This window comes from Hypanus sabinus, chromosome 2, assembly GCF_030144855.1.
Source record: "Hypanus sabinus isolate sHypSab1 chromosome 2, sHypSab1.hap1, whole genome shotgun sequence".
Classification (NCBI taxonomy): Eukaryota; Metazoa; Chordata; class Chondrichthyes; order Myliobatiformes; family Dasyatidae; genus Hypanus; species Hypanus sabinus.
The window spans coordinates 86,511,096-86,526,817 of NC_082707.1; the positions used below are offsets into that span (position 1 = coordinate 86,511,096).

Here is a 15,722-nt window from a genome sequence, read left to right on the forward strand (position 1 = left end):
TCCTTTGTAATAGCAATGGCACTAATGGACCTCTGGCACACTGCTAATGACCTCCACAGTGAAGATAATGCAAAGTATCCATTAAGCTCATTGCCATTTCCTTGTCCTCCATTACTATCTCACCAGTATCATTTTCCAGTGGTCCAATATCAACTCTCACCTCCCTTTTACTCTCTTATATCCTTGGGTAGTCTTGCTCATATTTCATCTTTTCCCTATTTATAGACTTTTTTAGTTGCCTTTCGTTGGGTTACAAAGCAACAAAGTCTGCTGAAGGAACAGCCGGTCAAGCAACATCAGTGGGAGAAAAGAATTGCTAATGCTTTGGGTTGAAACCTTGCATCAGAGCCTAATATGCTGACAATTCCTTATTTCTTAACCCCAACCTCCACAGATGCTGCCTGACCTGCTGAGCTCATCCAGCATATTGTCTGTTCCAGCACCTGCAGTCTCTTGTACCTTCACGCATTACAGAGCCAGAATTGAATTCCTCACTTTCCACCAAGCCTCTGTACTTAGCAGAATCACCTTATGCAATATCCACCAATTTCACCAACTTTCTGCCACCAAACACTTCTTTCATTTCTAACCCAGCATTCCAAGGAGGTTGTTCACCACCAACCATTTCCTTCCTCATATCCTGAAATGAACTTGTCTTCTCCTTTTCCCAGTTCTGAAGGGTCTTTGACTGGAAACTGGCTCTGTTTCTCTTTGCACAGATATTGCCTGACCTGCTGAATGATTCCAACATTTTTGCTTTTATCTCAGGTTTCTATCAGTATTTTTGCTTTTCATTTCAGATTTCTGTCATCAGCATGTTTCCCTTTGGTTTCCAAGTAATTGTCTAGCAGGAACAACTCTCCTATTGGCTTCTACCTTGCTCCATGGCTGACAGCCAATCTTTAATTTTCTGAGAAAAATTATCCAACAGGATATCTTCTAACATCCATTACTCAACATTGAAGGAAAAAAATGCAAAAACTGTATCAAGACATTTCAAAAAATATTATAGGGGAAAAACACTGCCTTGAAATTAGAACAATGGAACCTAGAGATACAAGCACTTAATTCTTTGAAAGTGATAACACAGGCAGATAAGGCGGAGAAGGCGGCGTTTGGCACAATTGCCTTAATTGGACAGGGTACTGAGTACAAGAGTTGGGACTTCATGTTACAGATGGACAAGATATAGTGAGACAGCACCTGAACAATTGTGCAGGGTTCTAGGCTAGACTGCATATTTTTCTGCTGAGATGTATGACGATCTGACTTCACCTCTCTGATGCACATGTCACAGCAGATTTTAAACTGGTGTTTGTCTAAAATATATCCCTTGAACATCACTAAATATCCGGTCTGAACACACTGCTGTTCATGTGATGCAAAGTATTTTCCATGTTTCCAATATTTGGAAAAGACATTTAACATGCAGTAAAGCAGATTGAGACAAGTTATGGTCATGAAAGGTGCCGCAAAAATGCAAGTCCTTGTTAGAAGTAGGAGGGATTTAGCAGTCTTGTTTACCTAATTCGTTGCATTTTGAAGGAGGCAAAAAGTCAGCACTTGTGGTTCATTGCAACACCTCGTATTAGGTTAATGCCTAGATCTCAGTGCCAATCCTTCCTTTCTGAAAGCTGATAATACAACTAACTTAAAAGATATCAACTCATTTTTAGAAGAATTCTGCACATAGAATGTCGTCTAAGTGCTGATGTCAATTAATTTAAAGATCCATTCTCCTTCCAACCATTACTGAGTAGATAAGCAGTCAAAGTTTCACTAAAACAGTAATTTCCTCTCTGTAACTGAAGCAGTGCATCCAGCACACAATGGAATACCGACAGACCAAATGGTAGAGCCGGAAGCAGTGGACGTAAAATCACTGAGGCTAAACATCAACAGCATTCACTTCCTTCTACACAAGATCACAAGGCAAAGGAGCAGAAGTAGGCCACTCGACCCATCGAGTCTGCTCCGCCACTCTACCATGAGCTAAACTATTCTCCCATCTAGTTCCAATTTCCGGTTTTTTCCCCATATCCCTTGATACCCCGAATAATTAGATATCTATCAATCTCCTCTTTAAACACTCTCAATGATTGGGCCTCCACAGCTGTGTGTGGCAACGAATTCCATAAATCCACGACCCTCTGGCTAAAAAAATTTCTCCTCTTCTCTGTTTTAAATGGGTACCCTCTAATTCTAAGACTGTGACCTCTTGTCCTGGACTCACCCACCAAGGGAAACAGCCTTTCTATATCTACTCTGTCCAACCCTTTCAACATTCGAAATGTTTCTATGAGATCCCCTCTCATTCTTCTATACTCTAATGAATACAATCCAAGAGCCGACAAATGTTCCTCATATTTTAGTCCCTGCAATCCAGGAATCATCCTAGTGAATCTTCTCTGAACTCTCTCCAACATCAGCACATCCTTTCTCAGATAGGGGGCCCAAAACTGCACACAGTATTCCAAATGGGGTCTCACCAGTGCCCCATAGAGCCTCATCAACACCTCCTTACTCTTATACACTATTCCTCTTGAAATGAATGCCAAAATAGCATTCACTTTCCTTACTGCCGATCCAATCTGGTGGTTAACATTTAGGGTATCCTGCACTAGGACCCCCAAGTCCCTTTGCACTTGCAATTTTTGAATTTTCTCCACATCTAAATAATAATCTGCCTGACTGTTTCTTCTTCCAAAATGTACAACCGTACATTTCTCAACATAGTATCTCATCTGCCATTTCTTTGCCCACTCTCCAAAAACAGACCAAGTCTCTCTGCAACCTTTCCGTTTCCTCAACACTTCCTGCTCCTCCACCTATCTTGGTGTCGTCCACAAACTTAGCCACAAAACCATTTAAACTTTAATCTAAACTGATGATGGTGAGTTACTGAACTAGGAAGGTGTGTGAGATGGAGGAAGGATTCATAGCACCAGTCTTCATAGGTTATTTGATTAGAGCCACCATTGCTGAACACCACCTTTGCATTTTTCAGCAGCGATATGGAGGAAAGGATGTTTCTGGAGAGTAATCTAACTGAGTTTTACCTTGCACTACTACCTGCCTAGATCAGGGTTACCAAAACCCAGAGCACTACTTAATCCAAGTGTTACAACTGCTCTGACTGATTTACTGGAATAAAAGAAGTACACTGCGGAGTTGACACCCAAACCCACTTAACATCAACTGTCACAGGCAGCCACAATGCATTCAACACACACAAAATGCTGGAGGAACTCAGCAGGCCAGGCAGCATCTATGGAAAAAAACAGTCTTACTGAACAGTTTCAGCCCAAAACATCATCTGCACCTTTTTCCACAGATGCTGCCTGGCCTGCTGAGTTCCTCCAGCATTTTGTTTGTGATGCTTGGATTTCCAGCATCTGCAGATTTTCTCTCGTTTGTGGTTTGAGCCACTATGCATTGCCTTCGTGGCTCATTTCACACAGAGCAGATTGGCAATGGGATCATTGCTCCATTGTTAATGGAACAGCAACACACGGCAAAGTTCATTCCAAGTATCCAGCACGGTGCCATCTCAGCAGATAGTCTTAAAAAGCTGAAGGGAGAGAGGTACAGACCTGTAAGCATTGACTACAGGAACAAAACTGATGCAATAAATCAACCCTTTGTCAAGGTAGTACTGAGCAGGATTCCAGTGATAATCGTAACTCCAATTCTAATCTTTCCCTGTAGTGAAAATTGTGTCTGTGGTAGCAAACCCTTTGAAAACTTGAAGAATTGCATATATGGATAGAATTAAATAGTAGAGATGTTAAATTTGTCCAGAACCGTTGCTAGATCATTCTTGGAGCAATGAACAATTCCAATATCTAAATGACAGAAGTTCTAGTAAAGATTTGAGAACCCATAAGTTGGTACAAAAGCTTAGAAGCTATTGAAGCTTGCTCCAAAATATTAGATAAGATGAAATGGGCTCATCTAGGAAAATTAAATCGGACGGTCCCTCAAAAGAAATCTTTAATTTGACTATATATATTAAATTTTGGATCATTTTAGCAAAGCACCAACCAAATGAGTTCCTTCAGTGTTGTAAGTTCCTAATTCAGATAATTGAATTTTCCTTCAAAACTACAAGCATGCAGAAATAAGAACTAACGGTTCCACAGACTGACATCATAGAGAATAGGTTACAAAATAATATAGTAATTTTAATGTAGTAACATGGTGGAGAAAAGTAAAGAAAAATCGCACACAACAAAACCATCAAATGCGTAAACAACAAAAAGGTTCTTGGGAAACTGGAAGGTCTGATGATTGATGAGTCACCTGACCAGATGGGCTACACCCCGGGGTTCTGAAAGAGGTTTGCTGAAGAGATTGTGGAGGCATTAGTAATAATCTTTCAAGAAGCACTGGATTCTGTAATGGCTCTTGACAACTGGAAAGTTGCAAATGTCACTCCAGTCTTCAAGAAGGGAGGGAGGCAGAAGAAAGAAAATTATAGGCCAGTTAGTCTGACCCTAGTGATTGGGAAGATGTTGGGAGTCAATTATTAATAATGTGGTTTTCAGATACTTGGAGGCACATGATACAATGGGCCATAATCAGCATGGTTTCCTCAAGGGAAAATCTTGCCTGACAAACATCTTCAAAGAATTGTAACAAGTAACAAGCAGGATAGACAAAGGAGAATCAGTTGATGTTGTGTATTTGGATTTTCAGAAGGACTTTGACAAGGTGCCACATATGAGGCTGCTTAACAAGCTATGAGCCCATGGTATTCCAGGAAAGATTCTAACGTGGATAAAGCAGAGACTGATTGACTTAAGACTAAGAGTGGGAATAAAGGGAGCCTTTTCTGGTTGGCTGCCAGTAACTAGTGGTGTTCCACAGGGGTCTGTGTCAGGACAGATTCTTTTTGTACATCAATGATTTGGATGATGGAATTGCTGCCTTTTTTGCAACTTTTGCAGACAATACAAAGATAGATGGAGGGGCAAGTAGCTTTGAGAAAGCAGATAGGCTAGAGAAGGATTTAGACAGATTAGGAGTTTGGGCAAAGAAATGGCAGATGGAATACAGTGTCGGGAAGTGTATGGTTATGCACTGGGGTGGAAGAAATAAAAGGGTTGACTATTTTCTAAATGGAGAGAAAATACAAAAATATGAAGTGCAAAGGGACTTGGAAGCCTTTGTGCAGGATTCCCTGAAGATTAATTTGCAGATTGAGTTTATGGTGAGGAAGGCAAATGCGATGTTAGCATTCAAAGCACTGATGTGGCCTCACTTGGAGTAGTGTGAGCAGTTTTGGGCCCCTTATCTTAGAAAGGATGTGCTGAAAATAGAGAGGTTTCAAAGGAGGTTCACAAATATGATTCCAGGATGGAACGGCTTGTCAAATGAAGAGCGTTTGATGGCTCTGGGCCTGTATTCACTGGAATTCAGAAAAATGAGGGGTGACCTAATTGACACCCATCGAATGGTGAAAAGCCTTGATAGAGTGGATGTGAAGAGGACATTTCCTATGGTGGGAAAGTCTAAGACCAGAAGGGGACACAGCCTCAGAATAGAGGGGCGCCCTTTCTGAATGGAAATGAGGAGGAACTTCTTTAGTCAGAGAGTAGTGAATCCGTGGAATTCATTGCCACAGGCAGCTATGGAGACCAAGCCTTTATGTATATTTAAGACAGAGGTTGATAGATTACTGATTGGTCAGGGCACGAAGGGATATAGGGAGGGGGAGGCAGGAGACTGGGGTTGAGAGGAAAAATGGATCAGCCATGATGAAATGGCAGATAAGACTCGATGGGCCAAATGGCCTAATTCTGCTCCTATATCTTATAGTCTTAAATATATTCTCTATATAATACTTATAAAGAATGCTAAGGGATAATCAACTACTAATCACACCACTGAAAAATTCAAAATAGGAGCCCAATCTATCAAAATGTGAATATTCCTCTTCTGCGCACACAAAATGAAATGTTGGCTAATACTCACCCGAATGTTCAATCCTTTTACATCGTTTGTTCTGATGGCAGACTGAGATATCTTCATAGTCTGGATCTTTATCCTCGATTTTTCTTTTCATACCTGCCATCTTCAGAGAAAGCTGGGGACAGCAATGATAAACTAGGTTATTAGTGGCAGAGTATTGTAAACATACGAGTTCCAAGGAAGAACCACAGAAGAAATGAAGTCACGCATCAACTAAAGGAACAGCGTTGGTTTACAGTAAATTATGCAACAGTACTGAGCAGGAGGTCATCAGTAATTCTTTCAATAACAATCACCAGTTCTCAAATGGCCAAGTAAGAAAAAGCAAACTTCCTCTGACAGAGCGCCTTTCCCAAGTTCCAAAGCCCTTCACAGAAGCATATTATACTATCTTGAAGGTGCAGCCTCTTTTATAAAACATAGGAAATAAAAAAGCCAATTTAGACAAAAGTTCCACAAACATAAATGAGATGACCAGGAACTCTATTCTAAAGTTGATGGTGGAATAAACACTGCACCAGAACATCAGCTTTAAATGAAAGTAGAACATAGAACAATATAGCACAGTAAGATCCTTCAGTCCACAATATCTGTTTGAGCATAATGCGCTGAGCATTGCAATATAAACTAATTTCATTTGCCTGCACATGGTGTACATCCTTCCATAACCTGTTCACGTGGCTGTCAAAACGGCTCTGAAACTTCCACTTGCACCCACTTCCACCACCTACGCTTGCAGCACATCCAAATTCTTTCCTCATAATTCACATTTACACTTCCTCTTGCACCTTAACCCAATGCCCACTAGTATCTGACATTTGCACAGTGGAAGAAAAAAAACTATCTGCCCTTCCTATGCCTCGCATAATTTAATGAACTTTTATCAGGTCACTCCCTCAGCCCCTGATACTACTGACAAAATAATCCAATTTTGTCCAACCTCTCCTTATAGCTAATTCTCTCTAATCCAGACAATATCTTATTGAATCTCTTCTGCACCCTTTCCAAAGCTTCCAAATCCTTCCTGGGACACAGTGACCAGATTGCACACAATACTCCAAAAGTGGCCTAACAAAAGTTATATATAGCTGTAAAGTGACATCCTGCCTTTTATGTTTAGTGACTTGGCCAATGAAGAGAAGATGCTCTAAATCTTCTTTCCCATCCTCTCTACTGGTGTTGCCATCTTCAGGGAGCTGTGGATATCAGGCCAATAGTCTGAATGAGGCTGGATTTCTAATATAAACTGATTAAAAATGTAGATGGGTAGATGGCACAGAAAGGTACAGTACTTATTCAAGCAAAATACTGACAAGAGCTCCAAGTTATGAAATATAGGCCTGGCATATATACCTGACGATTTATCCTGGCACTGTTACTAGCATAAAGGAGCATTGCTTGGATTTTGTGCTCCTGTCACTTTAGTGGAAGCAACTTTAGAGGTGAGAATGCCACTGTTTTGCCATAGCTGACAAGTGAACCCAGTATTATGTGGTGTCTTTTTTGAGGAATTTCAGTATTCACTGAATACAAGAGTAATCGAGTGATACAGCCCAACTCATCCATGCCAACGAAATTACCTACACGAGCTAATCCCATTTGCCTGTGTCCGTCCTAAACCTCTCTAAACCTTTCCTTTCCATGTACCTGCTGAAATGCCTTTTGAATGTTATAACTGCACCTGCCTCTACGGCTTCTCTGGCAGCTTGTTCTATTACCCTCTGTGTGAAAATCTTTCCCCTCAATTTCCCTTTAATTTTTCCCTTCTCACCTTAAATCTATACACTCTAGTTTTAGACTCCTGTTACTGGGGAAAAAGGCAGCATTCTTTCACCCTATCTATTACCCTCATTATTATCTATTACCTTTATACGGTCACCCGGCATTGTCCTACGCTCCAAGGAAAAAAAAAGGTCCTCAGCTTATCCAGTCACTCCATTCACATGCTCACAAGATCACTTGCTTTCTATTAGACAGGGTAGGTTTAGGTGAAGAGTGTAGAAGTCATCCAGTTTATGTTTGTATATTTTATAATTGCCCCTGAATTTCTGCTGTAGTGCCAGATCATGGAGATATCAGAGAAACACCCACTGAGAAAACCACTCCTGAACTGAACGGTAATTAACTTGTTCCCAAACAGCAGATGCTAACTGCCAACATAATGCAGAGAGAGACTGGGGCAGAAGTTGAGGGTGTGCGTGAGAAAAGTAAGGGAGATGGAGCGAAAGGAGGTGCAGCAGACAAGGAAATGCACGGAAGTATAAAGAATCTCTCTGTTTTTTGTAGATCTTTCAGCAAACCGGTAATTGTTTTGAGGCATCTCATGCCGATTTTATAAACACTTCCAAGATGCTTTGCTTTCTGTTGCATGGTATCATTCAAGTGAAATTACCTGCGAACCTGAATACAGGGAAGTGGACATCAAGTACATTAGAATTCTGAAATATAAACAGAAATTTCTGGAAAAACAGCATAAAGGTAGCATAGTTACAGGTCCTCTCTAGGTTATAAACAGTCAACATATACACACCGACACAAGCATTTTGGAAACGGCTGTGATGGATGGGATAGATTTGCTGGCTGCAGGCTGCTTATGTCGGGTGCGAACAGGGAATTTCCTTATGATTTCTTCCTGCCTCCCCCCAACCTGACCCTCAGCAATCGAGCTGAGCAGACTCCTCTTGCTCATTCACCAGGACTACGAGACCAGTTGGCGGCAGCTCTTCCCATGCCTGCTTGCTCTGTTCTGGGATTCCACCCCCCCACCCCACACACTGCGGTTCGTTTCCAATTTACCAGTCGTTCAGGTTACAAACAGTTCTCAGAAACAGAACACTACCATGACGTGGGAACTACTTGCTGAAGATCCATAATCCATTATCAGATAGACATTCAGATCCTTGACCTGATCTTCAACTGTTCCTTATTTCTACATATGCTGCCTAACCTGCTGACTGCTTCACATTATCAGCTTACGTGAAAGGCCAGGCAAAAATAATATTTTGAAGTGGTGAGTCTGGCACTTTCCTAACAGAAGGAAAAGTGCAGATGTAAAAGAAAAGGAAGAAAATTCAGGGTAGAAATTATGGAGAGAACAGAGCAGTTAATGTTTGCATCTGATCTATATCCTGCTGTCCTTTGACAACCTTTTGTGTGTGCGTGTACACACATATACACATATGTACACATGCACATACTGTACCGTGGTGTCAAAATGGTTGGTGTGACACGTCTAGTGTGGTAGTGTATTGGCTCGTGATTGTCACTCTCACTTTCAGCTTCCACCATTGGTTAACAGTTTCGCAAAAAGGAGAGCCAAGTGTGTAGGTCTCTCCCTGCCAGTACACAGCCTCTCCAAAAGCAAGCCTCATGTAGTGCATCCTCGCTGGCGACAAACAGAAACCGAATTCCTTTCGGACTCAGGCTGAACTACAGAGGATGGGGAGGAGGTCTGGCCCCTGCACACGTAGCAACAGTACGCCCTGGTGCTCATCAACCAGATCACCAGCTATGGGTAAATAGCCCCACTGCTTTGTCGGCAGCCTCAGGAGGGACGAAGTCTACAGGAGTAAACCCAGACAGAAAAGCCGGAGTGGAGCCCCTCAGGCCGCTGGACACCATTAAGCCTCCTTCCAGCAACTCCTGCAGCCAAGCTGGTGCCAAACGTATCGCTTCATAAGCTTTCCTTTGGACTACTGCTGAGGCCGAGAGGAGGATCCTGCCAATTGGGCATCTCAGGACTATGATGATCATCACCCACTGAACTTCAAGACAGATGGATGCCAACCACACTACAGTACTGTGCAGAAGTCTTGGGCAGAAACATATTGCCAGGGTGCTTAAGATTTTTGCATAGTACTGTATTTGTCATTGTGGAGCACAGATAGAGTTTGTAAATCTGGTGGGAGCAAAAGATGTTGGGAACAGCAAAGGTGGAGTGGCGCGGGAGGGGTGTGGACAGGTGACAGAGAAGGAGAGTGAGGGACGGGGAGGTGGTGCGGGTGCAGACACACCCAGCTCCGAGACACCAGACAAAGCCATCTGATCCCAAACAATGGGTTTATTGATCATTACGGAATGTTTCTCTGGTGCTTCCCGCTCCCTCTCCTCTCCCTTTCTCCATCCATGATTTACCCCCTCCTTGTCCCCTTCCCAATCTCAGTCCACATTACAGATCCTATCAGATTAATGTGTTCAAGGACTTTGGAAAGGGGCTTAAATTTGTAACCTGTGTATTTGCTCCCTGTTTACAATATTAAAACACAGACATGCATACACATTCACAGGTTGGGTCTGTTGATAAATATATGTTCCCAAAGACATCAAGTCTATGGCAGCAACAGGTGTACAACATACTACCACATCTAGATGATTAGTTGTTAGACACTTGTCTCTAATTATCCACTGTGTTATGAATTATCTTAAGTCTGTATCAGACATTCAGGCACTAAATTATGCACAGCTGTCTATAAATAGGCAGACAGTGACAGTGTGCACTCACAATACCACAATCACAAACCCCCTTTTATTTTGTAAACTCTGAAATTGGGAAGCTAAAGACCGATTCTAGACACAAGGACAAAAAAGTCATAAGCAAGATGCTTCAGCTGCCTTCACAGCAGAAATTCCATTGGGAAGTGTGTTACACTCCACACTGTTTTCACATAATTGACATATTCTTCATAAAAAGGAATCAAGTTTTACAGCTCCAAAGGTAATCATTGCACATTGTCAAAGCCACCAAAGAAACCATCCAACACAGGTCAACTTTCTAACAGAACCAAGAACCAAGACAAAAAAGGATCACGTCCATAAAGTTAGGTGGCCAAGGCATTAGTAACACATCCTGCTCAGCCCTTGGAGCTCTAAGAATATGAGCACATCCAGGCAGTTCATGTACCAGTATGCAATCCCCTCATATGAATATCAGTTTCCTGGGAAAAGATTCACGTGTAACTAATATATAAAGAATGTTACTAGCATTGGTGCTATTTGCAGAAAACCAGATTTGGCAAATCTATGCTTCAACATGAAAAGATTAAAGACTTGTCATAATATAGTGAAGAATATTTAAAATATCATTTAACATTTAGTGGAAGGAAATAGGTGAAAGAGTCATGCCAACATGGATCCAGGATATCCCTCTCCAACAATACCCTTCCCTCTCTCTCACTTTTATATTCCGCCACTGCTGCCTCATACACTGTCCTCATTAATCCTCACCCACGTCATTCCCACTGACCACATTCACTCTCCCCACCCCTGAAAGTCTCCCCCTCTTACAACCCCTCTCAATATTCATCCCCACAAAATCTCTCACAACCTTCCTATTAACCATTTCATCTTCCTGTCTTTTCAAACTCTCTCCACTTCCACATTCCTTTCCTTTCTCCCCATAAGCTCTCTGCTCTCACCCATGCCCTCACGCTTCTCCTTCCTTACAGTAGCCATCACTTTCCATTCCCCTCACAGATCCCTGTTCCTTTCCTGACCCTTCCAGACTGTCCTCCTCCCTGACACAATTCTGTATCCTTCTGCTTTACATATCCTCACTACTTTTACCCCTTTTCCCTCTTCACCATAAGCTCTCCTTCTTCTTTAACCCATTTCCACTCTCTGCTCCACCCCACCTCAGGAATTGCCCCTCATGCTCATTAATTCTCTACTCTGTCCACCTCTTTCACCTCATGGTCTCTACCATTTGCCTCCCTAATCTTTATAATTCCTACAAGCCTCTTCCTGTCACAATCCCTAAGAGGCTCACTTCAGCCAACTTCCCCGCCCCTCACAACAACTTATTTCCTATTAATCACCACATCTTCCCTAATTCCTTCCCACCTCTCACCTTAATTCCCACATAATACCCCTCTTTTGCTGAACAGTTTCAGGCTTCCTATTCATCCTTCCCTACCACCTACCTTACCCCCACCTACACACACTCTCTTTCCCACATTGCCTCTTTAGCATCCAATTACCCCTGGCTACCTTCAACTATTCATTCTACCCCACCCCCCATACACTCCCCTGCAATTACTCGCTCCCCATTCTCTCTCTAGTTTTACCCCACTTTACCCCAACCAGCCTCCCACTCTCCACCATCTACTACCCTTTCCCCAACATTCTCCCGTCTCCCATCCCCCTCTCCACGTTTTCCCTGCCCAGATCCACGTTGGCCTCATCCTCCGGCCGGCCTGTACTCACCGCGGACACCCCCTCCCACCTGCGCTCCTATCCCGACACCTCCAAGCGTCTGCGAAGCCGCCCGCTACTCGAGCCCGCCGAAAGCCCGAGGCCTGCCGTGGAGGAGGAGTTGTGAGCGGCCCCGACCCGTCCCTGCGCCCGGCAGCCGCGGACAGGGGAGTGCAGAGGGACACAAAGCCCCGGCCCCGCTGGGAGGTGAGGCGGCCGCACGCCAGGCTGGGAGGAAGCGGCGCGGCGCGGCGCGGCGCTGCTAAGCACACTCGCAAGGAACGTCAGTCAGCGTCCCGGCTGCGCTCCGCCAGGACCTCACAGACGCTGCCGGTGCTTGTGCCCCCGTGCCTCGGTGATGATGTACTCTTAGGGCGGGCTGCACTGATCCAATATTCTCGGCTCTTCAGCATTCAATGCTAGATTTAATCGCTCCGCCGCTGGCAGCACTGCCTCTGTCCGCCAACGAGCTCCAAGTCGGAATTCCTCCCATAAATCTCTCCGTTTAACATCTCTTTCCTTTACAATGTGCCTGGAAATAGAGTCGAACAGCAGGCCCTTCAGCCCAACTAGTCCATTTCAACCAAGCTGGACCCAGCAGCTGGTGTTTGGTCCGTGTCTTTCTAAGCCTTCCCCATCCGTGCAGAAAGCAGGTCCCTTGGCTCACGGAGTCTATTAAGACATTTACTTTAATCCACTTTATTCACCCTACAGATTCTACCACTCATCTACACTGGAGTAATTTACAGTGGCCAATTAACTTACCAAGTGCATGCATTTGGACTGTAGGAGGAAACTGGAATATCCAGAGGAAACTGGCATGTTTAGAGAGAGAATGTGCAAACTCCACATCGACAGTACCAGAGGTCAGGATTGAACTGGGGTTGATTGTCCTGTGAGGCACCCTCCACTGAAACACCCTGACCTGCAGTTCAAAGTGCTAACCTTACTCTTAATCTGTCTGTTAGGGGCACCATGGTAGCATAGTGTTATTACAGCTTGCAGCATTTTGGGGTTCAATTCTAGGAATGTATATCTTCACCGTGAAACATAGGGATTTCCTCCAGGTGCTCGGGTTTCCTCCCACAGTCCAATGATGTACCAGTTAGTAGGTTAATTGGTCATCATAAATTGTCCCGTGATTATGCTAAGGTTAAATAGGTGGGTTACTGGGCGGTGTGGCATGTTGGGCCGGCAGGGCCTGTTCTGTGATGTTGCACTAAATAGGTAGGTAGATAGATAGATAGATAAATAAATATTAAGAAATATTTGGGCATGGATGGGGATATTTATGTAAAGACCAGCTATGATTTTGTTGCAGGATGTAACACGCCTAGATCAGAATCAGCAAGGCATAACAATGAGTATAAATTACAAAATAAATAAATAGTGCAAAACTGTGTGTGCTAAGGTAGGGCAGTTCATGCGACACTATTATAACTCGGGGCATTGGAGTTCGGAATTCAATTCCAGTATCCTCTGTAACGAGTTTGTAGGTCCTCCCTGCAGAATATGTGGGTTCTGTCCAGGTACTTCTGTTTCCTTCCACAGTCCAAAGACGTACGAGATAGTAGGTTAATGAGTCATTGTAAATTGTCCCATGATTAGGCTAGGTTTAAATCGATAGTTTGCAGGCAGCATGGCTCTGAAGGTCAGAAGGGCCTATTCCATCCCTATTTATGTTTAAGAAAGAAAGGAATTAAAAGGTAGTTCATAGATTTATGGACCGTTCAGGAATTTGATAGCAGAGATGAAGAAGCTGTTCATAAAACACCGAGTATGGGTCTTCAGCTCCTGTATTTTCTGAACTTTCTCCCCAAAAGAGGCAATGAGAACTGATCATCTCCCAGATGGTGTGAGTTCTTAGTGATGGATGCCACCTTTTTGAATCATCTCCACTTGAAAGTGTATTCAATGGTGAAGAGGGTTGTGCTTGTGATAGAGCTGGCTGAGTCTACAACCTTCTCCAGACTCTTGATCCAATGCATTAGAATCTCCATTTGAGGCAGTGATGCCGTCCGTTTTGCAGCTATAGTCAACCTCAGGAATCCTTAGAGCATAACAAATCTCTTCAAACTCTTAATAAAGTAGAGCTGCTGGCAAGCCTTCTGCATGGTTGCATCAATGTGTTGGGCCCCCAAGTTGTTAACACCCAGGAACTTGAAGCTGTTCGCCCTTTCCACCGCAGACCCCTTTATAAGGTCTGGTTTTTGTTCTCCCGACTCCTCCTCCCTGAAGTTCACAATCAGCTCCTTGGCCTAGCTGACACCGATTGAGAGTTTGTTGATTGTCAGCAAGGAGAAGGTGTTACTACCAAACCGCACTGGTTGTGCTTTCCTGATGAGGGAGTTGAAGATCCAGTTGCAGAGACACTAGGAACATTACTCATAATCATCATTCAAATGGTTACTCAGTCTTCCCTGTGAAATATTGACTTTTTACTATGCCTACCAACTGTGGCAACTTCAGTAGTTCTCTACTTAAAAGAAATGAAGGAGAGATCTTATTCATACTTACTATATTTTGTTTCTAAACCTGACTGTTCTTTTCTCCCTCTCTAGTACATCTTTCAAACTTCAATCCTTATATTTTTCACCATGGTTATTTAAGTGGCTCAAGGGAATCAGGAGACCTGCACCTTAAGGCATAAGATGCCGGTGCATCTACGTTTTATAAAGTAACATTGAGATTGAAGATTTCCAACAACAATCAAAAATCCTGTGTTCCTCCTTCCAAACTTGGAGGAACAGAAAAATAGCACTCTCAATGTCTGCAAATTCTTCAGCCTACTTCCCTGCACATGTCACTTCCTTCTAACCTGCAAAGCCAATCAGTCCATCAACCCCATCCTCCCATATAAGTTTCACTATGTACCCTTCCGAAAGAGATGGAAGAAAAATGAGGCAGGAGACCAGAACTAGCCTCAAAAAGAAGTGTCAGTAACCCCATTTTAGCAGTGACTATACATGGAGGTCCTATAATGACGAAGCACACAGAATCCAGATGTACAGCAGGAGAGATGAATACCTGGACCTTATTTCTTACTCTATTTGTTGTTCTTGTACTTAATCTGTTTCTTTAGATACCAGACTATAACTATCATCTTTCCTATATCATTTTACTATAATGATAATGTAGCTGAGGCAGCAGAGACAGGATCATCATGGGTGTGGACCAAGTACGTCCAGAGGGGCAGATAGTCGGAGAGTGTATCCATCTTTTGCAAACCCTTCAGTAGTTACATATTCACCTGAAGAGTAGACTATCTGTTGGATGGAAGACACCATCAACTCTGATAGAGGCCAGGTTTTTAAGCTCACCAGTGGGAGGTGGTGCTGGCCCACCACCTCAAGGGAGTCTTGACCATAAGCGGGCTGAAACTCCTGAGGACAGGTGGCAGATCAACTGATGAACCCACTGGTGACAGCACAGGACAGTTAACATCTTAGTCCAAGTGTATTTTCAATTCTAATTCCTCTACCTTGCTTCACAGAAGGCTATCCTGTTCCCCCAGTCTCGGTATCTCCATTGCACTTATTCTGAAGGTTTTGTCATTCAGT

At 43.2% G+C, this 15,722-nt stretch overlaps 1 protein-coding gene across 8 annotated transcripts in view; it reads right to left on the reverse strand.

Moving 5' to 3' along the window:
- The window catches only part of yeats2 (YEATS domain containing 2), a 156,140-nt gene extending 143,338 nt beyond the window's left edge, over positions 1–12,802 (reverse strand). For 5 of the 8 annotated variants that reach the window (XM_059949716.1, XM_059949701.1, XM_059949685.1 and 2 more), the window contains exons 1-2: positions 12,175–12,799; positions 5,977–6,088 (exon numbers count right to left, since the gene is read on the reverse strand). In XM_059949716.1, the coding sequence (XP_059805699.1) occupies positions 5,977–6,076 (100 nt within the window). In that variant the 5' untranslated portion in view covers positions 6,077–6,088; positions 12,175–12,799. Of the gene's footprint in view, positions 1–5,976; positions 6,089–12,174 lie in introns of all 8 variants that reach the window. The other 3 variants (XM_059949731.1, XM_059949724.1, XM_059949693.1) reach the window with 3 other exon arrangements.
- Between the last annotated feature and the right edge of the window lie 2,920 nt (positions 12,803–15,722).